At 38.0% G+C, this 25,056-nt stretch overlaps 1 protein-coding gene and 1 long non-coding RNA gene across 6 annotated transcripts in view; one reads left to right on the top strand and one right to left on the bottom strand.

Annotated features, from left to right (window-relative positions):
- Window positions 1-9,549: 9,549 nt before the first annotated feature.
- Window positions 9,550-25,056, bottom strand: part of RPGRIP1L (RPGRIP1 like) — a 105,957-nt gene continuing 90,450 nt past the window's right edge. For all 5 annotated transcript variants that reach the window (XM_079118520.1, XM_079118521.1, XM_079118522.1 and 2 more), the window contains 3 exons: window positions 20,065-20,149; window positions 15,034-15,167; window positions 9,550-12,468 (listed from right to left, as the gene is read on the bottom strand). In XM_079118520.1, coding sequence (XP_078974646.1) covers window positions 12,338-12,468; window positions 15,034-15,167; window positions 20,065-20,149 — 350 coding nt within the window. In that variant the 3' untranslated portion in view covers window positions 9,550-12,337. The remainder of the gene's footprint in view (window positions 12,469-15,033; window positions 15,168-20,064; window positions 20,150-25,056) is intronic.
- LOC306648410 overlaps window positions 15,146-25,056 on the top strand; it is a 32,387-nt gene continuing 22,476 nt past the window's right edge. The window contains exons 1-2 of the long non-coding RNA XR_013760372.1: window positions 15,146-15,283; window positions 17,920-18,017. This is a non-coding gene — a long non-coding RNA (uncharacterized lncRNA). The remainder of the gene's footprint in view (window positions 15,284-17,919; window positions 18,018-25,056) is intronic.

Below are 25,056 nucleotides of genomic sequence, written 5' to 3'. Positions count from 1 at the left end.
GATTGTTTCTTTTGTTTCAATTTTGTTGATTTCAGCTCTGACTTTAACTATTTCCTGTCTTCTACTACTTTTGGTGTTGGTCTGCTCTTCTTTTTCTAGGGCTTTGAGCTAGGGCTTTGTTTATTTGTTGATTTTTACTTCTTTTGTTGAATGGGCTCCATGAAATAAATCTTCCTCTAAGTACTGCTTTCATAGTGTCCCAGAGATTTTGATATGATGTGTCTTTGTTCTCGTTTACTTCTAAGATTTGTTTTATTTCCCTCCTGATGTCTTCTGTTATCCATTCATCGTATAATAGCGTATTATTTAATCTCCAGGTATTGGAGAAGTTTCTGTTTTTTATTCTGTCATTTATTTCTAATTTCAATCCATTATGATCTGATAGAATACAAGGTAGTATCTCTATCTTCTTGTATTTGCTAACAGTAGCTTTGTGGCATAAAATATGGTCTATTTTAGAGAAGGATCCATGTGCTACTGAGAAGAAAGTGTATTCATTCTTTGTTGGATAGTATATTCTATATATGTCCGTTAAGTTTAAATTGTTGATTGTGTTATTGAGATCTATGGTTTCTTTATTCAATTTTTGTTTGGAAGATCTATCCAGTGGTGAGAGAGGTGTGCTAAAATTGCCTAGTATTATTGTGTTGTGGTCTGTTTGATTTCTGGGATTGAGAAGGATTTGTTTGACGTACATGGATGAGCCAATGTTCGGGGCATAGATATTTATGATTGTTATGTCTTGCTGATTTATGCTTCCCTTAAGCAGTATGTAATGTCCCTCTTTATCCCTTCTGACTAGTTTTGGCTTGAAGTCCACATTATCTGAAATGAAGACAGATACTCCAGCTTTTTTGCTGTGTCCGTGTACGTGGTATGTTTTTTCCCATCCTTTCACCTTTAATCTGTGGGTATCTCTTTCTATGAGATGACTCTCTTGCAGGCAGCATATTGTTGGATTTTTCTTTTTAATTCAATCTGCCAGTCTATGTCTTTTGATTGATGAGTTCAGGCCATTAACATTCAGGGTTATTATTGTGATATGATTTGTATTCCCAGTCATTTGACTCATTTTTGGTTTTTGACATGATTTGGTTTCTCCTTTATTTGGCTATTCCTTTAGGCTAGTTCCTCCTGTTGCTGATTTGCATCATTATTTTTCATCTCTTCCTCATAGGATATTTTGCTGAGAATGTTCTGTAATTCAGGCTTTCTTTTTGTAAATTCTTTTATCTTTTGTTTATCATGGAAGGATTTTATTTCGTTGTCAAATCTGAAAGTAAGTTTTGCTGGGTATAAGATTCTTGGTTGGCATCCATTTTCTTTCAGGGCTTGGTAAGTGTTGTTCCAGGCCCTTCTAGCTTTTAGGGTCTGGATTGAAAATTCTGCTGATATTCTTATTGGTTTCCTCCTGAATATAATTTGATTCTTTTCTCTCGCAGCCTTTAAAATTCTGTCTTTTATTTTGTATGTTAGGTATTTTCATAATAATGTGCCTTGGTGTGGGTCTGTTGTAATTTTGTATATTTGGAGTCCTATAAGCCTCTTGTGCCTGGTTTTCCATTTCATTCTTCAGATTTGGGAAATTTTCTGATATTATTTCATTGAATAGTTTGTTCATTCCTTTGGTTTGTTTTTCTAAGCCTTCCTCAATCCCAATAATTCTTAAATTTGGCCTTTTCATGATATCCCATAATTCTTGTAGATTCTGTTCATGATTTCTTACCATCTTGGCTTACCACCTGGCTATAGACAGGGCCTGCCCCCGCCTGAGGGAGCCAGGCTGTTTGGGGAAAGCCTCTCCTTGTTCTGCCTTGGTCCTAGAAGCTGCCTGTGGGCCGGGGTCCGCCACTGGGTTCAGGGCTTGGGGTTGGCTCTGTGCAGAAAAGCTCTCACTGGGCGGGCCTGTTCCAAGAAGCTGGCTGTGGACCCCACCTGCCGCCGGAGAGAGCAGAGCTGCTTGGGGAAGTCTCTTGCTGCCCTGCCCTGGTCCCAGAAGCCGCCTGCGGGCTGAGGTCCACTGCTGTGTCTCTTTTTAGTATTTTTCATTCTTTTTTCCTTGCATTAAGATGGACAAGGTCTTCTGATTTAAAAAAAAAAAAAAATTTTAGTTCACTTAATCTCTTTTTAACTGTATCTAATTTACTGTTAGCCTCATCCAGTGGGTTCTTAATTTCAGTTATTCTGATTTTCATTTATAGAATTTCTACTTGGATCTCTAAAAATGATGTCCAATTCTTTGTGAAATTTCTCCACATTCTTTTACCTCCATGAACATATCAAATATTGTTGTCTGGAAGTTCATAGATGATGACTCCATTACCTGAATTACTGGTGTTTCAAATGTCTGTTGTTATCTTGGTCTTCAGTCATGTGGTCTTGTCTTCTTGACTAATTATTTAATAATGTGTATCAAACATCGTACATAAAAATATAGGTATAATTTCAGGGTATGGATGATATCTTCTTCTAGAGACATGTCTGTTTCTGACAGATGGATAGGCTGGTGGCTCTAGCAAGCTCAGATCACCTTAATCCATTTAGAGACTACAATGAATCAATGAATCATTTAGAGACTACTTCAGTGCCTAGATAGTCTATTTCTCAGACTCTAATTATTTTGACAGATTAGCTTTCCAAAGACCCAGCTCCAAGTCTAGGGGATTTACTTGGGCCTCTAGTCTCTGGTGGGCCCTGAATTTCAGTTTTATCTTTGAAGACCCATGAGTCTGTTCAGCCTGGCATCCATGCTTCCAGGTTGGCACATGCCTCTGGGGGAAAATCAGCCTCCATTCCTGGCTTATCCTCCAAACTTTCCTTCATATTGCACCCTGTAATATTTTTCTCTATTTCCACATTTTAAAAAATTGGTGCATTATAGTTGTACATAATGATGGGATATTTTTGTTTCATATTCATACACGCACATAATATGACAATTTAATTTGGCCAATATCACTCCTCAGCATTTCCTCACTCCTTTTCCTCTACTGATCTCCCTTTGATTTTCATGAGTACCCTGCCCTACAAATTTCCTTTCCTTTCTCCTCTCTATCTTCCACATGAAACATACAACCCTGACCTTCTGAGTCTGACTTATTTTGCTTAACATAATAGTCTCAAGTTCCATTCATTTTCCTGCAAATGACATAATTTCATTTTTCTCTGTGGCTGAGTAAAACTCCATTGTGTATATACACCAAATTTTCTTTATCCATTCATCTGTTGATGGATGCCTAGGCTGGTTCCATAGTTTGGCTATTATAAACTGTTGCTAGAAGCATGGGTATACATGTATCATTATAGAATGATGACTTTGTTCCTTAGGATAAATACTGAGGCTTGGTACAGCTGTGTCATATGGAGTTTCCATGCCTAGCCTTTGAGGAGCCTCCATACTGATTTCCATAGTAGTTGTACTAATTTATAATCACACCAGTGTAAAACTGTTCTTTTTTCTCCACGTCCTCTCCAGCACTTATTGTTTGTATTCTTGATGACTGCCATTCTGACTGGTGTGAGATGAAATCTCAGTGTAATTTTGACTTGCATTTCTGTAAATGCTAATGATGTTGAACATTTTTTCACATATTTGTTGACCATTTGTATTTCTTTTTTGTGTAGTGTCTGTTTAATTCATCTGCTTATTTATTAACTGGGTTATTTGTTTTTTTTTTGGTGTTTTTTGAATTCTTCTTATATTCTAGATATTAATCCTGTCAGAAGAGTATCTAGCAGATTTTCTCCTATTCTGTAGGTTCTCTCTTCACATTCCTAATTATTTCCTTTGCTGTGCAAAAGTTTAATTTGATGCCATCCACTTTATTAACTCTTGGCATTATGTTGTGAGCTTTAGGGATCGTACTGAGAAACTGCAGTCTGCATCTATATGCACCCTATGTTTTCTTCTAGGAGTTGCATAGTTTCTGGTCTAATTCTAATTCTTTGATCCATTTTGATGTTTTTTTTTTGTCATGTGAGAGATAATTGTCTAGTTTCATTCTTCTACATATAACCAGTTTTCCCAGCACCATTTGTTAAAAAGGCTGTTTTCTCCAATGTAGTTTTGGCAACTTTGTCAAGAATCAGATGATTGTAGATGCGTGTCTCTGTGTCTTCTATTCTGTACCACTGTTCGATTTGTCTGTTTTAATGCGAGTACCATGCAGTTTTTGTTATTATAGCTCTGCAGTATAATTTGAAGTCTGTTAATGTGATGCCTTCAGTATTGCTTTTGGGGGCTTAGAATTGGTCTTTTATTCTTTCAAAAGAATTTTAGGAATATTTTTTTCTAGTTTTGTGAAGTATGTCATTGGTATTTTGATGGGGATTGTATTGAATTTGCTTTTGGTAGTATGGCCACTTAAAAAATATTAATTCTGCCTATTCATACATGGGAGGACTTTTATCTTCTGAGGTCTTCAATTTCTTTCTTCAGTGTTTTAGTTTTCATTGTAGAGGTATTTCACCTCCTTGGTAGATTTATTCCTAGGTATTTTATTTTTTTGAAGTTATTGTGAGTGGAATTCTTTTCCTGATTTCTTTCTCAGCAGATTTGTTGTTGGTATTCAGGAAAGCTATTGATTTTTGTATGTTTTGTAACCTGCTACTTTGCCAAGTTGATTAGCTCTAGCGGTCTTTTGGTGGAGTTTTTTGATGTTTTCGATGTAGGATCAAATCATGGGCAAACAGTGATAATTTGACTTCTTCCTTTCCATTTTTAATCCCTTTTATTTTCTTCTCTTGCCTAATTACTCTGGCTAGAATTTATAGCACCATATTAAGTAGAATGGTGAGAGTAAACACTCTTGTCCCAAATTTTAAAGGAATTGCCTTTAGTTCTTTCCCATTTACTGTGAAGCTGGCTTTGGGTTTTTCACAAATAGCCTTTATGATGTTGAGGTAGAGTCCTTCTATCTCAATTCCATCAGTATTTTTTTTTTTTTTTACTGTTCCAGTCTTTATTGGTTTGTTTATGCTTTGTATGGTTTCTCTAGTCAATTTTAGTAGATTTTTTAAACCTAAAATTCTTAATTTTCTCTAGATTTTAAGATTTGTTACATGAGATTTATACATGCGATTCTTTTAATTTCTATGATTCTTTTTTTATTATGAATGTGCACCCTGAAATTTCTTACAGCCCAGGTAACTGGTAGATACTCTGGTATTTTCAAATTATATATCAATATATAAAAACATGTATGTATGTATATGTATTTATATTCCAGTTTGTCTAGTTGTCCTTAATTGGAAGGATGGTTCAAACTATCAAATTCACCAGTCCTCGGCAGAACTCCGTTCTGCTGAAAAGGCCTCTTTCTTTCTCTCCCACCATGGACTTGTTTATTGTAGTAATTGAGACAATTGGAAATGATGGGTACATTTCAAAACCACTGTTTAAAAATAACTGAAAAAAAAAACAATTTGTATAAACAACTGTCTGCAGTCTGACACTTATGTAAATAAAAAACACAACAATTTTATACATATTCGTGGGTATATGTATATGTATACATAAAAATGATAAACTCCAGTGGTGGGGAGTGGATCTGGATTAGGGGGTGATATGGTTCAAGGGGATCTTAAGCATGTGTATTATTCTGAAACTTAGTGAAAATATACTCATGTATTACTTGTGTTAATTTCAAAAACTTCAAGAATTAAAGAAAAAAAAGGAAGGAAACAAGTATGCAAGATATTACTGGCTAATTCTGGTAGTGGGTTAATGGGTCTTTTTCCTGTTTCTTCCTAGCTTTACTGAAGTACAAATGATAACTGGCGAAAAGTTTTGATTCTCATTTTGTTTTTTTTAATGGAAGATTATGCAGGATTCCCTTCTCTTTACTAAAACTATTTATTTTGGATTTTCCTGAACCAGCCACGACAAAATTGCATGGACGGGGAGGGATTTAGGTGGCTTACAAGTTTCTTAGCTCAACAGTGTCCTCTTCTGTTGCTACAGCAAAGTGCAGTTTCTTTAATAAATGTCTGTTTCTTATTGATACGGTACCATGACACTGGTACCATTTAATGATACCACCTTGTTTCACTGGGACCCATGGTTTAAGCTGGCTCCTTCTCCTGTTTCACTTCCATGTCTCCAAGGGATATCTTGACATCTGGTTCTTTTCCAGAAGTGCCTTTCCAACACCGCCACCTCTAGTCCTAGGTACCCAAGCCTATTCATTTCGCTTCTCCACTATCAATGCTCTGACTTACCAGGCATATTAGCTTTCTTTTGCTATGAAAAAATACTGAGATAAACAACTTGAAAGGAGAAAAGATTTACTTTGGCTCATGGTTTCTGCTGAGATTTCAGTCTATGGTTGCATGGCCTTGTCACGTTGGGCCTGTGGCAAGGCTGACCCTTGTGGCATGAGAATCTGGTGAAGCACGGCTGTTCACCTAATGGTGGCTGGGAAATAGAGAAGACAGGAAGGGGTTGGGCCAGGGCATAGCCCCAGTCACCAAGCTCACTTCCACTAGGCCCCACCTCTAAGCGTTCCACCACAGGGTGGTGACCAGGCCTTTAACACACAAATCTTTGGGGGATTATAGCACCTGGCTTCAGACCAGCTCTCACTAAGGGTGGCCCTTCTATTTCTGTGGGGACTCCACTGGTATTACATGTGTTCTGCCATTTGAATCCTAGGATTGTTTCTTCTCTTAGGTTCAACCCTTGTCTTGCTCCCTCTGCTGTGGGCATCTGAGCTGATGTTTACTTAATTCATCAAGTGAAATTTGTCAAATTTTGTTTCATTTTTCTGTTGTAGGAGTGGGTTACTCCCTGCCTTATTAGAACCCAGAATAATAAAAACATACCCATAAATATATATAAATTTTCTTGTTGATCTAACATCAACATATTTTTAACTTTGAAAAAGGACTGTTTTAGCTATCCTTTTGTGACTGACTTCTCATTTCATTGCATTTTGCTTGGACAAATATCGTCTGTAGGATTTTAGTTCTTTGGAAATCGAGACTTCCTTTGTGGTTGAGTACACAGTCGATTTCTCTTTGAATATTCCATGTGCATTCTATGTGCATTTGAATTTAGTAAGCCTGCTAAGCAAATCTTTTTTTCTAAGTTTTTGATCTTTCATTCTCTGCAAGTTAAAGCCCACTATTAAAATTGATGCAGCCTTATTATTTTTCCACAATTCTTTCAGTTGTTGATTCATGTATTTTGAGACTATACTTGGTGTGCATGTTCAAGTACACATATCTTTGACCTCTTGTTTCCCGGTATAGTACAAGATGTCTTTTGTTTCTACCTTGAACTCGAATAGTCCTATAAGAAAACTGTCACAGTGCCTTCATGTTTACATACCCAAGGTGTCTTGTCTATCTTGTGTTTTACAGCCTGTTTTTCTTCTCTTCATTAGAAAAGACTTCCCAGCTTCTAGATTGTATGTGCAGTCTCTTAAGTTTTCTTCTAAAATCTGTTAACAATAATGTATAACTATTGCAAAACACATTGGTACCAAAGAAAGCTTGATTTTTAACATTTCCTTACATTTTTAAAAACCTTCCTTATGCTTTAGCTTCTTGCCGGTGGTGAGTTTCTGACTCCATGACTTGTAGAAGGTACAAGAAGAGAGGGTACAAAACTGAGCTTGCTTTTCTTCAGGTTCAGAACGATTGAGTGTGTCCCTGCCATGTTAAAATAAGACAAGTTTCTGCCAAAGTCCGGTGTGGCAGCACGTGTCTGTAGTCCCAGCCACTCACTCGGGAGGTGACGAGGCGTGAGGGCATTGAATGAGGCCAGCCTGGGCAACATCTCAAAAAGCAAACACCTACAACCAAAAACCAGACAAGTCTTCACACAAAGGAATGTTCTGGGAAAATGCTGGAGTCGTCATAGAGGCTTGTGTCTAAATAAGTGTTTGTAGGACCAAGAGAGAAATAGTAAAGAGCAAGAGAAAAAATGTGCTTTAATTAACTTTAAAAATAAGCAGGAAGATAGTCAGATGGAAGGAGGCATTCAGATGAATATAGATGTGAACAGATTAGATGACAGAAATATAAAAATCAAGATGCTAACTTTGAAAGAAAGAAAGAAAGAAAAAGAAAGAAAGAATGAAAGAAAGAAAACAAGGTCATTGTGGTGGTGCACATTTGTAATGCTAGTGACCTGGGAGGCTGAGGCAGAAGAATCTTAGGTTTGAGGTCAGCCTTAGCAACTTAGCAAGGGCCTAAACAACTCAGAGTGAACCTGTCTCAAAATAAAAAATAAAAAGGCCTGGAGGTGCAGCTCAGTGGCAAAGCACACCTGGGTTCAATCCACAGTACCAAAAAACAAACAACCCCCTGAGCTGGGCTCAGTAAGAGGCTGCAGTAGGAGGATCTTAAGTTCAAGGCCATCCTTAGCCACTTAGTAGAGACTCAGTCTCAAAAAAGAAAAAGAGCTGGGGATGTACGTAGCTCAGTGGTAAAGCTCCTGGAGTTCCAATCCCCAGCACCACTAAACAAACAAACAAACAAACAAACAAACAAAAAACCAAAAATACCATGGTGTTCAGTGAAGATAGAGGTGACACTATTAGAAGGATGAGAATAGGAATTTTATAGAGTAAAGAGGTAAAGAGTAGGAGGTATTTACCTCAGAAAAGAGGTCCTGGTCTAAGAGTACCAGACTTCACTCCAGAAGGCCTGAAGGAGAAACACAACTTAATGTCATTATTAGTGAATGTCATGTAGGAAACGAAGGGGCAAGGACAAAAGCTACCAATACCTGTAAAATGGGCCCAATTTTGCAGAAGGTCAGACAATAAGGTAGATTCCACTGGCGCCACTTAGAAATGGAAGTGAAAATTCTATCTTGCAGATAAAAGAGATTAGGATGAGATGTTTTCTACTTCTGTATTTTTAGTTTTTAAACTTGTTTCTATTGCTTTGATATTTTTTTAGCTTTCTGGTTGACCTGGAAGTTGTTTTCGTTCTGAACAAAGGGGATGTAAAGCTGTGTTTGCTCCCATTCATGGATTTAATTAGGCATGTTGCCGGATCTATAATAAATCATGGGTTTAGTTTTTCTTTGTTAAGGTAGTCAGAGGCCTTCAGGCATGAGTGACTTGTTAAAATGCACTTTCATCGTTGGCGACGAATTATCATCCTGATATTGTCAATCATTCAATAATTTTATATCCCAAAAGCTCTCCCTCAGTTGTTTTGTATTACACAAAGACGACATTTTATCCTCGTATTTGTTCACAGACATGATTCACATCTTGCTATTTAGTACATAAGGAAAGCATTCGAAGTTCAGCAATAGTGCCAGTTTGACTAAAAAAAAAGTTATTTTCCATATCCACAAAAATGTTAATCAGATTCTTGTAAGAACATGTGTAAGAACTGGTTTTCATTGTCACAGCTCTTGATGTCAGATTACTAAAATAATTTATGCTCTGTTGTGGGAACATGGGTGCACGCAGAACCTCCCCAATCACATGAGCACTTCTCAGCCCACACTTCTTCATAACACATAGACATTATTTGTGTTTTGTGGTAACAAATGAACGGCAGGAACAGCAGAATTTCAATGTGGCCTTTCTTTATTTGATTAAACATATTCTCTATTTATTCTTTAAAAAAACTAATTTAAGTTAAATGGCAACAAACCATGATAATTTAGAAAACATGTTGAAACTGAGAGTGAAGAGAAATGTTCTCTACGTAAACCACACTGTAAACCATAAAACTTATTTTTGTCAACTGCTTCTCATGACAGTGGCTGGGAATTTGACATTTCTACTACAGTAGGCAAAAAAACATGTAAAATACACTCTCCCACACACCACATCACATCTCTATTTATATTTCCAAACTAAAAGCATTACCACCCAAAAAAGTGCTGAGTGTACTGCGTACAGTTACTCTAAAAGCTGTTCAGATCATCTGAGCCTCACCTTGAACTGGTGTATCTGGGTGGCAAGGCCGCTCCTGGCAGCCCCTCACCCCAGTCATACTTAATGGATCAGGCTTGGCTCACTGAGAGAAAACCAGCATTCGTGAATCCAAAAGGTGGTGGACTTTTCAATGAACTCTGGTTAACACAAGACAAAACCCAAAACTATCCCAACTTCCATATGATAGCACTCAACACTATTTACACACTTTGAAATGTATCAGCAGCCATTGTGTGTGAAAATGAGTGTTGTGAAAATGTGCAAGAATTGAAGCTGAATATTTTAAAACCAGAAATCTTTGATATTATATTCTAGTACACATGAACGTAATAGGAACATAGCTAATTCTCTTATCTTATCTGATGCATACATTCTATACAGTTGACTTGCTCCCAGAAGTTTCCTAATAAAAACTTCCCCTCTTCACTTGAAGATCCTAAGAAGTCAGCGCTATCCGGTTCTTTTCCCTGCAGAAAGGGTATTCAGCTTGGGATGTAACATTTTAAAACGATAATACAAACCTCCTGGGAGAATACCACAATAAATGTCTCAAAAACCACTCAGTTAATCCCAGGGTATAATCTGGCTGTTTTAAATTACTGGAGGGAATATTATGGGCCTTAATGACACTGTAACTGCATAAAGCCAAAGAAAGCTAGAAAGAGAGGCCAAAAAGATGAGCTCAGAGCCAGCTGAAGTGACAACAAACATGTGGTTGTTTACTAGGATTGGAGAGGTTTTGTCTGCAGATGTTTGTGGTCTCTAGAAGGTTCCAAAGGAATGAGCTGTTAGGAAGATTTGCAGAGTTTGATGAGAACAAGCTTCTCCTTGGAGATGGCAGGCCCCAGGACAGGGAGGCTCAATGGTAGAGACAGAATTTATAGATTTCTGTGGTTGGATCATACTCTACTGGTCCCGCAATGTACATCAACAAATTAATATTGTACGGATGTCATTTCAAAGCCTCCTAAAGACGAGAGTCATTATTGAAGCCATTAGAGCACAGATGGTCCAAACTATATGCAGATATTCATACTTGCATTTTTGCATTATGGCTCCTTTTTTTTTTCCTGTTGAACTGTAATGAATTGTCTCATAATCTATTCCATCTTCTTGCCATTAGCAGGCTTTGAATGTTCACAAATAGGAGCAAAGAACTCATTTTCCAGAGCTTTAATCACACAAAGAGGGAATGCCTAATTCTCTAAATGAAATGGTCTGTGATCACTGAAGCAGAGATTTAATATATCACGGCAAATTAGGTAGATTTTAATAAATTACTTATCTCCCTGAATACTTTACATATGCTTAAGAAGGAACATAGCCTGTTTGCAAACAGTGAAAACCCACAGCCTATAAAAATCCTTTGAAGAAAATGACAAATAAAAAAGTAAATTAAAAAATGAAATGCATTATATCCTAGACCTCTAGAGACAATTCCTTTGCAGCATTGATTCACAGCTCCATTAAAAATATCAATTAAATCCTTCAGTGAGATTGGGTAAAAGCTAGAAAATTAACTTTCTGAGCTGCTTTTTGAGGTCTGGTTATCCAGATACACCCCAGCATTGTCTAAGCTTGATGTAAATTTAAAAAATGATAAAAAGATAGTCCTTTCAGGTCTAACTAAGCATATCAGAATTTGAGTCACACTTTAAATAATTTCTATGTTATGAGCTAAGTTTTCAAAGTGTAAATTTCACATCCATCTATCCATCCATTTCTCTTTCTATACATACATCCTTTGGTCCCATATTGCCAATATGAATACATGAAAATAATACAAATAGGAAGAACTACATTTTCTAATAAAGAAAAACAAAAACTTGCAGTAATTTGGTAAGTTAATGCCAAGTCTCCTTCTTTATATTTAATTGATAGAAACTGCATGCATCAAAGAAAATGCATACTGAGCTTTAATGTGCATAAAATGGATATTAGCATTTTAAAGAGAAAGATTAACACATTAATCCAAGTAATTTTCATATATTGCTTCTAATAAAATCTTCACAGTATAAAACTCTTAATGAGGCTAATCATAAGCATTCCATTTAGTGGGACGATTAGGGATAACATAAAAGTATTTTCTCTTTCATAGGTTTTCTAAGATTTATGTTTTTGCTTATTAAAAATAAAAATGGGAATTGCATTTCAGTTCTTCATAAGAAAATGTTAAAAATGCAAATAGGCTTTCTCATGCTATCATGAAGGTATAAATTATTGAGAAGGTGCTGCCCATTGTGGAGAAGTACAGTCCTGAGGGGCAGCAGTCATGGGAAGGCGGGAATAGAAAAATAAACAAATGAAAAACTATACAAAACTTGAACATTTCAAACCCAGGACTCCCCCTTTCCTGCTCTCCATGAATTATAGATCATATAAGCCAGAGTAATTACACAAAATCTCATCTAGGAGCTTCAAGTAAGCATTTACTCAGAAGTAGGAGATGCCTCTGGAGCAGGTCCTTTGTGTTGCTTGTAGACAGACTGTAGGGCATGGACAGCTTCAACTGTTACCTTGAGCTTGCCAATACCTTTACCATCTTCTCGTGCATCAAAAACTAGGAAGAAAAAAGCAGGAAAGTGTCAGTGTCATTCATCAGACATTTCTTGAGACAGGCCAGCTGAAACAGTAGTTGAGAAGACGAAAAGAGCTCTGTAAAAGTCCCAAATTCACTGGCATCTCAGAAATCTAAAAAATAAAGCTTGTTATGTGTGCATGAAGGTGCACCATTTAGATAAATTGCATGTATATAATGTTTATGGAGCGTGAACTAATGATCTAATCCTGAAGCTCACCTAGTGAAAAAGCTACTGGACAGTGACTCCCATACTCATACTTGAAATTTCTAAGCTATTAAGAAATAAAAGGTCTAAAAGGGACTAAAATATGATGACAAACTAGAATTTGTTCTAACTTAACAGTATAATAACAAATTTCAGAATGCAATCACTGTGATTCTATTTGAACTTGTTATTTACCTTTCTAAAGAAAATATTTCATTTAAAGTACATTTTACATGAAATCAGGGAAAGTAAAAATGGCAGGCCCAGCAATATTAAGGTCTATGGAATGGCTCTGAGGGGCCATGAACTTTTTGTGTGTATGTTGGCTTTTCTCAGCAGAGGGGCCGCTGCTTTGGACTGAAGCCTGGGGTCTTCTCCAAGCTTGACCCTGTAGGATGCTGATTCAACACCTGAGACCCCATCACTATGTGGACAATGACACTTACTAGTATCCCAGGGCCAGAATCCTGGACTTGGCAAGTTTCACAGCACTTATGAGTCTTTGTACTTCCTGTTTATATTTCTTGAACTTTAACAATGCTTGCACATGTGCTTTTGCAGTGCTGGGAAAGAAACCCAACAGGGCTCCACTAAGCTACAGCCCAACCCTTTTTAGTTTTTATTTTGAGACAGTATCTCACTAAGTTGCCCAGATGGGTTTTGAATCTGTGATCCTCCTGCCTCGGCCTCTCCAGTGCCTGGCATTATGGCCGTGTGCACCCAACATGTGTGTTGTTGTTTTTTTTTTTAAGAGATGGGATCTTGCTATGTTGCCCAGACTGGCCTTGCACTTCTGGGCTCAAGTGATCTCCTGCCTCGGCTTCCCCAAGGCTGGGTCCTTAGGCTTGTGCCACTGCATCCAACTCTGTGTGTATTTTAATGCCAAGAAAATCTATAAGGAAGCCTTCACGCTAAACTTGGTAGACAGGACTTGGGTGGAGAAACGGGCAGCCAGGAAAGCACAGTGGCACGTGTGGTCCCAGCTCACTCCCCTGAGTTGTCACCTCTCCTTTGGGACTGCTTGCTTCTAAGTGACAGAAAACAAAGCATTAAAATCCTGCCCTGCTCAGTACCCAATCTTCTGACTTGTTCCCAAAACACGGTCCTAACGACCGTCTGTATAGTTCATTTTGGTCCCTTGTCTCACAGAAGATGGATTGCTAAACAGAACCGACTGGAAAAACAAATATCAAGAATATAAAGCAGAGATAGTTTTGGTCATTTTTTTTGTCAGACTCTCTTGATCCTTTGAGTCCTTGATAGGATCGGGATAAATATTTTATTCCACTTATTTTTTTCCTTCTGTGCCAAAGATATAAGCAACTGCCACAGGTTAGAGACATACTTTCTAAGGATTTCCCAGAACAAGCTTCTTTGGTTATTTGGTGAATTTGGTTGGTTATCTGGCTTAATTCTGACTTTTGAGCACTTGGCACATATTCAGGACAACCAACTCCATGTAGGAACCAATGCCTGGCACTTAAGAGATGCTCAATTAAGTGTATGCTAAATGCAAGTGCCAGTAAGCAAACAAGCCAGGGACATTTTTTTCAGAGACAGTTCTAACTTAACAAATGAGACTGGAATCAGCTGCATTTCTCCATTTATTGTACTAGCTTTCCCTGATGATGACTGAAAAAAGTCTGTTAACTACTTTTTAAAAAAACTTAATTTTAATTGCAGTGCTGGGGCTCTAACCCCAGTGAGGCAGGCGCTACCAGTGAGCTACATCCAGTCTCTTGTTGAAAGTCTGATTCATAAAGTACAATTCTTTCTGCATGCTGTGGTATGTTATATAGGAAGAAATGGTAGAAATGAACATTGTTGGGAGTCACAGCTGGTGAGATGCAAATCCAAGAGAACACATTTTGTCAGGAAGTCCCTACTTCTGTGGAGTCCTGGTGGGGAACAAGTGACCAAAAGTACGCAGTTACTTGAGTGACTACATCACTGAGCTGTGACACCAAATTAAAGAGAAACCTCAAGAAGGAGACTATCATAATCACTCAGAATAACAGGCTTTAGGCTGAGTGCCTTAGCTGAAATGAGGCTTCAGTAACAATATCAACAGCAACAACAAAACTCAACTTTTCTCACCTTCTCACCCAATACTAAAAAATGAATACTTCCTTGGGTAATACTTATTTTAAAATTTCTATCAGTTCACAGTAAGGCAGAAGGAGACGGCAAGGGAGGGATGTAGGGGGACATTAGCTGGAGTTGCAAAGGACTCGGTTAATGTGTGACTCAGCTCCCTTGAGCCAGCAGAAGGTTTTAATAGAGAGTCTGGACTTTAGCAGTTGTTGGTTGTACAGACTGAGCAACACTTCCACTCATACCATCGATATTTTGCTCGATGATGTCTCTCCCTCTCTGAAACATGTCAGCGAGGTCAACGTGAGCAACGCCGATGTCCTCACACTCTAGATCCTGCTCGTCCTCTGGGGGGTCGGTGACCACAGTGAAACGAAGACTGAGGACAGAGAAAATCACCACCAAGTGAGAAGTCACTACGAAACAAAACTGCCACCAAGTATGAAATCTAGACATTTCCAATTATCCCAACAAAAGAAAGTCACAGTAAGTCAGGTAAGTTCTTAAACTATTAGAATTGTCATAGTACACCGAACCTTCAAGTGAATATTAATCCACTTTCTAAGCACTAATTGGTATTCATCTCTAGAATCTGAGACAAAGAGAAAGTCCAGCTGTTCAGTCTATTACACAATGCCTAAGCGTATATATGTGTACATATTTTGGTACTGGATATTGAACCTTCTGAGCTACATATCCCCACCCCCTTAAAAATTTTTGAGACAGGGTCTTGCTTAGGGCCTGACTAAATTACTAAGACTGGTCTCAGAACTTGTAATCCTCATGCCTCAGCCTCCAGAATTGCTGGGATTACAGGCATGTGCCACTGTGCCTGGGTCTAATCATATTTTGATATCTTTTAAGACTAAAAGGATGAAGTAAATAAAGACCATGAGGTTATATGATCAGCATTTTCTATAGAATGTACCATTTTCTTTAGCAATGCAGAACCTCTGGAGTTGGTACTGAGTAATTTAACCAATTGTATGTATTCTACAAAATGTGGGGATCAGGCTCTCTGGGCAACATTCTGAATCATGCTAGATAAATGCTGTAGCTTTGCCCAACAGCTATATCAAATGTTTGTATCACTTCAGCAATCTCTTAACTTACAATCACAGAATCCAAGTTTCATTTTACTTTTAGACACATAATTGTAAGGTTCTGATGGAACTGATTTGAATTAGTGGCTTGTGTTGAGGCCAAACACACTTGGATTGACCAAATGACAGGAATCTACAGTTAAGTACTCTTTTGATATGTCTTGGCAGCATAGCTTAAACCACGGATGCTTGTAAACTTTACCATTTTAAACTTTCAAAACGTCTCTCTCCCAAATCAGAAACAAAACAAGAAACATAAAAATCCAAGTCTCTGAGAAATCGTGCCTTGGAAAATACAAATAAAATCCTTTCCAAATGCTTATAGGTAAACATGACAATATTTTTAACCAATTTCCTGAAGATAAACATTCAGCTTCTCATTCCTTTACCAAGTTCATGTTTTTAGCTAGCAATAATGTTTTGATTAGAAAACAGATCCCTTAGATCACAATCAATGTTAACACCTATTCACACAATGATCATGAAGAGTACAGACCATGGCCTTCAAGTGGGTGAAATGTATTTCTTATATTGGGTATAAAATAGAAGGATTAAGATGGAGTGGTTTAGGGCTCCATTTTTTGGTTCTTATTCCTGTTTTTCTACTTATTAGCTGTGTGACCTTGGACAAATTATTTAACCTCTCTGATCTCAGTTTCTTTAGTGGTACAATGGGGATAATTATACCTATTTTATAGGGTTCTTATGAGAATAGATGAGAAGATATGAGTAAACAGTGACTGGAAGATGGTAGACACAATGAGTGTTTGTTCTTTTATTAATCCTATTTTAAATCTAGACAGCAGCTTAAGCTTCTATATATCTAGGGAAGAGGAAAAAGTTGGCATGAGAAAAGTTTGTTTCACTTGAAAAGTTAGACAAATTCCCAAATTATACATTGGCTATATCGCTCACTTAAACAAAATGACTGATTGATCACAGAAGCTGTCCTAAAATGAATGTGCTCCGAAGGGGAGGAATTAAGTGATAACTGATACATGGTTTTTCAGCACAAGACTTTCAGCGAAGGGAAAGGCAACCAAAATTGCAATAATGTTGTGCTATTTTCATGTATTTTATGTATCTACTAAAAATGGTTTTTAATTTATTTTTTGGTACTAGGGATTTTAACCCAGGGTTGTTTTACCACAGCCATGTCCCAGGTCCTTTTTATTTTTGAGACAGGGTCTTGCTAAATGGCTTAGGGCCTAAATTGCTGAAGCTGGTCTTCAAATTTGTAATCCTCCTGCCTCAGCCTCCTGAGCCTCTGGGGATTACAGGCATGCTTTGCCAAGCCAGGCTGTCTTATGTATCTTTATACTTGATAAATTTTAACCTCACATTTACGAATTAAATTATGTCTACACCACTTTACAAATGCTCTCTATTAATCCTCCATTGACTAGAAAATAGAGAAATCTGAGAAAAAAATGAGAAAAAAGGAAAATGTTCCCAATTCTAGAGAAGGGGCTAGAAGTGTAAAAATGAAATATTTATGACTTTAGAGAGCAAAGTAATATATCAAAAAATAAATTTATGAGATTGTAAAGTTAAGCTAAAAAAGGAGGAAAGTTCATTGGAACAATCTCAAAGCTAAAAAGAGTTTGGCCACACTGCGCGTGTGCGTGCACACACACTTTCCATCTTACCTTTGCCCTGCCAGAACAGAGGCGAGACCTGTTCCCATTCTGAAGAGGCGCCCTTCCCTGACTGAGCAGGTGGCAGTCCCCAGCTTCTCCTCCTCTCCCTCCCTTGACTCTCTTGTCAGAGAAGAGCCTGCTGACTGTCCCGCCTGGTCCTAGAACACCCTCTACATGCTGCTTCCTGCCTGGAATGCCCCTGGCCTGGGACAATAGCTCCTGGGCTCTTGTGAAGTGACCGGGTCCTCTTATCCTTTGTAAGTCAGCTTAACTGTCACCTCCTTGGATTTACCATCACTGTCAACTTCTCTTAGCATTAACTTGTTTAATTTTCTGTCACTAATTATTGCAGTATGTGATTGGTTTACTTGCTTACTTGTCATTATAGTCTGTCTTCCTCAGTCGTAGATCTGCTCAACAGAACACTGCTAAAGAAAAAAATAAACTGCAAAGAACCGTGAGTTGGTGTCAAACCAATAGCTTCAAGTAAGTCATTCCAAAGCCCCATTTCAATGTGCTACTTCTCTTTCAAGGTGACACTTGTACATTCCAATTATAGCGTAGGGCAGTATGGAAAGTACGATAAACAATGCGTCAAGCAGTGTCTCTGAGTTTAGACGTGTCCAGGAAGACTGGCCAGACTTCTCTGACTCTGGCTTTGTACGTTATCTCCAGTTTGGACCAGGGCAGCAATCAGAGGAAGTGAGCTCTCATAAACCAGGAGCTTCTTTAAGTAACGTGAGTAAGTAATACAACTGCTGAGTACTTAGGAAAGGTGAGAGCAGGCACTTGAACAACGGTTGGCTTTGGCTGTGGAAAAAGATAAATGTCACTCTTGTTTCCTCAGAAGGGCAGAGGCCGCCCTCTCCAGGGAGGCCAGTGCTCTAAGTGCTCACTCAACAGCTGTGAGCTCAGGGTCAACCCCTGGCACCCGTGACACCTCTCTCAGCTTGTATCTCTGGAGGGAGGTGTTTGGACATTTTTGAGATGCAATGTGGGACGGTGGGAGTCACTACAGTTACTGTGGACTTTTTCCTATTCAAATATTTTTTAACCTATTATGGTACAAATAAGTGGGTCTTCTGAGCAAAGGCAGGTTTAAAAGGCAAGTATCTGCCTTTCAACCATCATCATCTCATCATCATCCTCCCACACGTTTGAAGAAACAAAGCCATTGTCCCCCAAGGAGGAGTGTCGCTGATAACATGCTCTATCACTCCAGAACCAACAAAGTTACAGAGTGGACCAAAGAGACCACTAAGCCTGGCCCAGGACTGGCACATGGGGACAGGGCTCGGCCTCATCAGACCTGGCTGGGCTTGTTGACATAAGTGTTCTTGTAGACCTGGGGAGGGCGGTGCGATGGTCTGTAACCTGCTGGGATCCTCCTGGGGTGGTTTTTGAGGGGGTCTTGAAAGAAGCTGAAGAATAGGAATTAGACCAGTAAAACTGTAGTGATTAGCATCCCGGGCAAAGTGGAACCTCAGGCTTATTAAAGGGGACTTCTCACCTTCTTCGGAATCAAAAACTGAGAAATGACAGGTGTATTTCAAGAAGCCAACGAGAAAGGTACTCTCAGATCCCAAGAGTTAAGAATTCCAGTCTGTCTTCTAGAAACAGAAAATGCCAGATCGGGACCTTTTTTGAAAAACATAGCGTCTTTAACATTCGCTTTCTCCTTCTCAGGTGCAGGGGTGAGCATCGTTTTTGAGGCAATGAGAGGCTATGGAATCACTGGGTCACAAAGGCAAGGAAAAGAGAATAATGGAGAGATAAAGGGTCAACCCAGGCCAGGGGAGAGGAGCCAGCAAAACACTGGTGAAACTCAGCTCAGGCACTGACAAAGGATGGAGCTCACACAGAAAGTATAAACTTTCTAAGATCAGTTTTTTCCTTATGTATTTACTGAACCAGAATTGCAAAGCATCCTATTCAAGTAAAAAAAAAAAGGCATTTGAAAAATAATATGAATTATTAAATAGGATAGTAAGTCTGAGAGGCTGATGAGCTGTTCCAAATGCTACTGCTTAACAATGACGGCAGGGGACATTCATTGTGTGCTGACTATGTGTCAGGCGCTGTTCTATCCATGTTACACATATCCATCTAGTCCTTGTAGCATTATTACCATCTCCATTTCACAGATGAACAGAATGAAGCACAGGGAGGTTGAGCAATTTGTCCAAGGTCAGACAGCAAGTAGGTGATGGAACAAAAATTTAAACTCGAGCATGTCGCGCTTCCTTTCAACCTGTTGTATCCTTTACTTGAAAGGCAGCGTGATACTTTCTGTACACTACAGTGTTCTGGTCTTCAAAGCCCTGTGGGATCCTCATGATTGTTAATCTATATAGTAGGCAGGGTCACTGTATTTCTAGGAGGCAAAGAGACTCACTCAAGCACACAGAGTGAGTCAGAAAACCCACAAGTTCTCATTTCTCATCTTTGCCCCCTTCCCTTTTATTAAACCATATCATGCTACAGAGATAAACTTTATATAAAACATTAGATAATTCAAACTGCTTAAATATACCTTCTATTAGGCATTTCTTGTTTTTGTAGTATAGCTTTTAAGATGTCTCTCTTCGCTTGATTGTTTTCTTCATCCACGTAGATCACTAAGTCAAAAGAAAAGAATAAAAAAACCCACAAAAAGAAGTCACTCAGGAATATGCTACATTAGAACCATTCTGTATTTTTATAAATACCTGTTTTTAAAGACACAAGTTATGCCACCTTGCTTGTATGCCTGGGAAAAGGAAACAGTTCCAGAAACCAGAATCAAATCTGAATAGTCATGTGATCTAATGTCATGTCACTGGCAGGTTTATGTGCACACTGTCACAAAAGATACAAGCAACATCTAAGAGTGCCACATCACTGTCACTGCCTGTTAATGGCACTGGCAGTCATGACAGTAAAAGCCAGCGGTCTTTATTGCTTTGTATTTGAGGGATTTACTGCATTTTCTTTCACCCAAGCAGCGAGTGATAATGATAATGTATGGCAGAGTGCTTGTCCTTTCTGACAGCCTCAGTAATTTAATCCTCCTCTCCTGCCACAACATGCAATAAAAGAGGCATCTAGTGTACTGGGCTGAGGAAACCCACAGCTGACGTGTGCTGGTGTGTGGGTGGAGAGTTCGGGAGAGAAGAGTGGAGGAAGGGGAGAGGCTTTTTAGGGTGTGAAGTTTGTTTTTGGTTTATAAGGTACACGCTGGCATACAGGAAGGTGGCCAGACTCCACTTAGCTGCAACATGAGATTAGATCACTGTTCTAAAATACATCAGGAAGGAGGTGGTATACACTTGACATTGCAGGCAACTGTCTGCACTTTGGGAAACAGTACTGCAGAGTGTGAACACTTCAAATTTCACCCTGATTATTTTTTTGCAGCCCCGCACACTTTCGGCCATGCCTTAGCTTCTGAAGACATTTCTTTTTCAGCAGCCATTTTGGATGTAAAGGCTCCCTTGTGACCAGATCTCAATTTAGGGATTATCCCTGATCAAAAGTGCACATCGGGTGAAAGATACCATGACAATCCTAAAGCCAGTTTTCCTCAGGCTCTACGAGGAACAAACAAATTCCATTATTGGAAGTGTTTCCTTGGACAGTTTTATTTCAATTCCAAATTATGATGCTATCAACTCATTTAATTGGCTCAGATGAGCAAACACTAACTGAGGGCTGAAGATGTGTCCAGCACCGAGGCAGGCCCATGATGTGGGAGACATGAAGTTTTCTGTGTAGGAGTGGTGAGAGAAATGAGAATCACTGAGACACAGGTTAATAACCAAATCTGGAGAACAGAGGCCAAACAGTGATCCTGGTGCATTGCTTTTGGCATGACATCATATCAGTAAATGTGACTATATAGTCACGGTTTTTATATTTTTTTATAGTTTACTGGGATTAACAGAAATTAATAAAGACAGAGGTTCAGAGAATTTTATTTTACTTGTCAATGACAAAGAGTCATGTTAACAGATGAATTTCACTAATGCTGGCAGGTATTACCTCTTTTTTAAGAGGATGCTGGTAGACCATGCTAAATAAAAATGTTTTTTTTTTTTTTTCTAACTGGATTTTTTGTTTGTTAGTTTTTTGCTGTTGATCACTATTTAAAGATGTGGTACATATATCCTGTTTTACTTCAGAGTTACAAGGCTTTTATGTCATACTGGTTTATATCATTTGAAGTCAAGGGTAATCAAAGTGATTAAAAAGGAAAAAAAAAAAAAAGACTGAATATCAGCATCCACCATCTAAATAATTACAATTCAATTACACCTAAGATAGTTTTGATGAATTTCAATGGCTTAAAACTCTTTTTAAAATTGTGGTAAAGTATATATAAAATCAACCATTTTACCATTTCTAAGCCCTCAGTTCAGCAGTATGAGTTACATTTACCTTCTACTTGCAACCATCGCCTCCATCTAGCTCCAGAATTTTTTCATCATCCCAAACTGGAACTCTGTACCTATTAAACCATAATTCCTCATTCTTCTCTCTCCCAGTCACCAAGAATGGTTTCTTTCCTTTTTAATGAAGGTGACTAATCTGGGTACTTCGATTAATTGGAGTCATACAGAATTTATCTTTTCGTATCTGGCTATCTCATTTAGCATTAATGCTTTAGCATATATCAAATTTATTCCTTTTTAAGACTGAATAATTTTCCATTGTGTGTACACGCATACATTTTGTTTATGCACTCAACTTCTGAGAGACATTTGGGTTATGTCTATCTTTTGGCTACTGTGAATAGTGCTGCTGTAAGCACGGGTGTACCAATATCTGTTTGCCTCAGAAGGTCAAGGGTATGACCTTCTCGCATATGAGGAAGCTAGAGAGTAAAAAGAAAAAGAAAGATGGGTGTGGATCTCTTAAAAATCAAAGGGAGATCTGTGGAGGAAAGGGATCAAGGGGTGGGATGCAGGGAGGGAGGGGGAAGTGCCAGGGAGTGATACTGGTCAAATTATACTGTTACATTGTGTGCATGTACGAATATGTAACAACAAATCCCATCATTATATACAACTATAATGTACCAATAAGAAATGTGGAAAATAAAAAAGGGTTAAATATAAATCACTAAACAACAACCAAAACCAACCAAACAAACAAAAAACTAAATAAGCATCCGTTTGCATCCTGCTTTCAATTCTTTTTAGTATTTTTCCAGAAGTGGAATTGTTAAACCATATGTGAATCTTCATATAATCTTGTCTTAAGGAAAAAAAACCTTACTGTTGAAATTGGTTTAAAAACAAACAAAAACCCAAACAATAAAAATGATGTAGTTGGGGATTCCTTGTGCTTCTACTTTATCCAAGTGGCCAGTATACTACATTTTCTATTCTCTTGAAGTTAAAAATAATGATATCCAGAATTTATTGAGTGATGCTTATGTATTAGGTACTATGTTCTAAATATATACTGCAATTACATGGGTTGGGAACCATGCTGATCCACATTTTATAGATGATTAAACAGACCCAGAGAAGGTTAGGAATTTGTCCAATACTACCTAGTTAGAAAGTGGCAGAGAGAGAATTTGAATTTGGCAATGTCAGCCCCCAGAGCCTGCCCTCTGAACCTCCATGCTAGTATTCCTCTTTCCATATGAAGCCCAAACTCGTCATGCTGTTTAAGTTGCAGGCATTCTGTTAAAAGCACAAAGTGGGAGTGGGAGAGAGTAACATATCTGAATGAAAAGAATACCATCACTCCCTGGCACTTCCCCCTCCCTCTCTGCATCCCACCCCTTGATCCCTTTCCTCCACAGATCTCCCTTTGATTTTTAAGAGATCCGCACCCATCTTTCTTTTTCTTTTTACTCTCTAGCTTCCTCATATGGATATATTAGATACTCCTAATCTAGATGAGTTAAATCAAATCTTTTGGCTCAAAACTTCTTAAAAAATTCCTTTTTGAAAAAATTCAATTTTTTTTTTTTTTTTAACCAGTAAGCTTGTATCTCCAAAAATCTACCAAAGTAGAATTAAGGTGCTCCTGCTTGCACCAACACACACTAGCATCTTAATTTAACCGAAAATTTCAATGTGCATCAAAATTCTTTGGGGGCCTTGTTGAGATGCAGGTTACTGAGCTGTGTCCTCAGAGTTCCTCCTTCAGCAGGCCTGGGGTAGAGCCCCAGAATGTGAGATTCTAACAAGTGCCCAGCTCCTTTTGCTGCTGGTCAGGTACCATACACTGAGAACCACTGCTTAGCCTGACATTCATTTGACAATTTTTTAGTGGGATGAGAAAATACTGAATAGCTTGCATTAAACACTGTGGAAAACAGGGACACTTTGCTCCCTGTGCTTAGGTCATGATCCTGTGAGTACCATGATCTGTGTTCTGAAAATCTAAATTTTCACAATTTTAAGACTCAAATACATCCTTTAAAAGGAGATTCTAATAATTATTAAAAGTATAAGACCTCTCCAAAAGTTAAGCTATTTAACTTTCATTTCATTTGTTTAGGACTTGCTAGTTTCTTCATTTTTGTTTTTTGTACTGGGGATTGAACCCAGGGGTGTTCTACCACTGAACTACATCCCCAGTCTTTGATTATATTTCAAGAGAAGGTCTTATTAAGTTGCTGAGGGGCTCACTATTTGTTGATACTGGCTGGGATTATAGGCTTGTACCACTGTGCCTGGCTAGAATTTGCTAGATTTTGACATAAACTTAATGAAAGCATATGTCTCAAAAAGAATACCAACCAGCAGTCCAAATATTTGAGTTGATCTTCAGTTGTCTACCATTAAGAACATAACCCACTTATGCAATGGAATGAAAGAACGAAACTTGTCATTTGTGACGATATGGATAGAATTGGAGATCATTATGTTAAGTGAATAAGCCAGTTACAAAAAAGACAAATGCTGCATGCCTTTACTCATGTAGAATCTAAAAAGCTGATCTTATATAAGTAGAGAGTAGAATGGTGGTTACTAGAGCCTAGAGAAAGTAGAAGGGAAATAGGGATGTGGAAAGTTGATCAGTGGCTACTAAGTTATAGTTAAATAAGAGAAACAAGTTCTGGTGTTCTATTGCAAAGCAGAATGAATATAGATAATGATAATATACAGTATATTCCAAAAAGCTAGAGGGAAGGATTTTGAATGTTTTCACCACAAGGAAATTATAAATGTTGGAGAAGATACATAAGGTTATTCTGATTTAAACATTATACAATGTATATATCTATATCTATGTAGATAAAGATATATATACTACATCACATATAGATGTGTGTATATATATATATATATATATATATTCTACAACATCACATGGTACCCCATAAAGATATATAACTTTTATCAATTAAAAACGATGTATTAAAAAAAATCCCTCACTTCTGCTTAGAGAAATCCTTATATTCTCTATCAATGTCATATGTCAGAAGAAATGCAGATGGTTTAATTATAAAAGGTGGATAATTCTGAATCGTAGATAAGTTTTGCATTAAAGTATTCTCATTCCCATAATCGTTATCATTGCC

This window comes from Sciurus vulgaris (assembly GCF_902686455.1).
Source record: "Sciurus vulgaris genome assembly, chromosome: 17".
In the NCBI taxonomy this organism is placed as follows: domain Eukaryota; kingdom Metazoa; phylum Chordata; class Mammalia; order Rodentia; family Sciuridae; genus Sciurus; species Sciurus vulgaris.
Note: the sequence above shows the minus strand (reverse complement) of the source record. Positions and strands in the feature narration are given on the sequence as shown.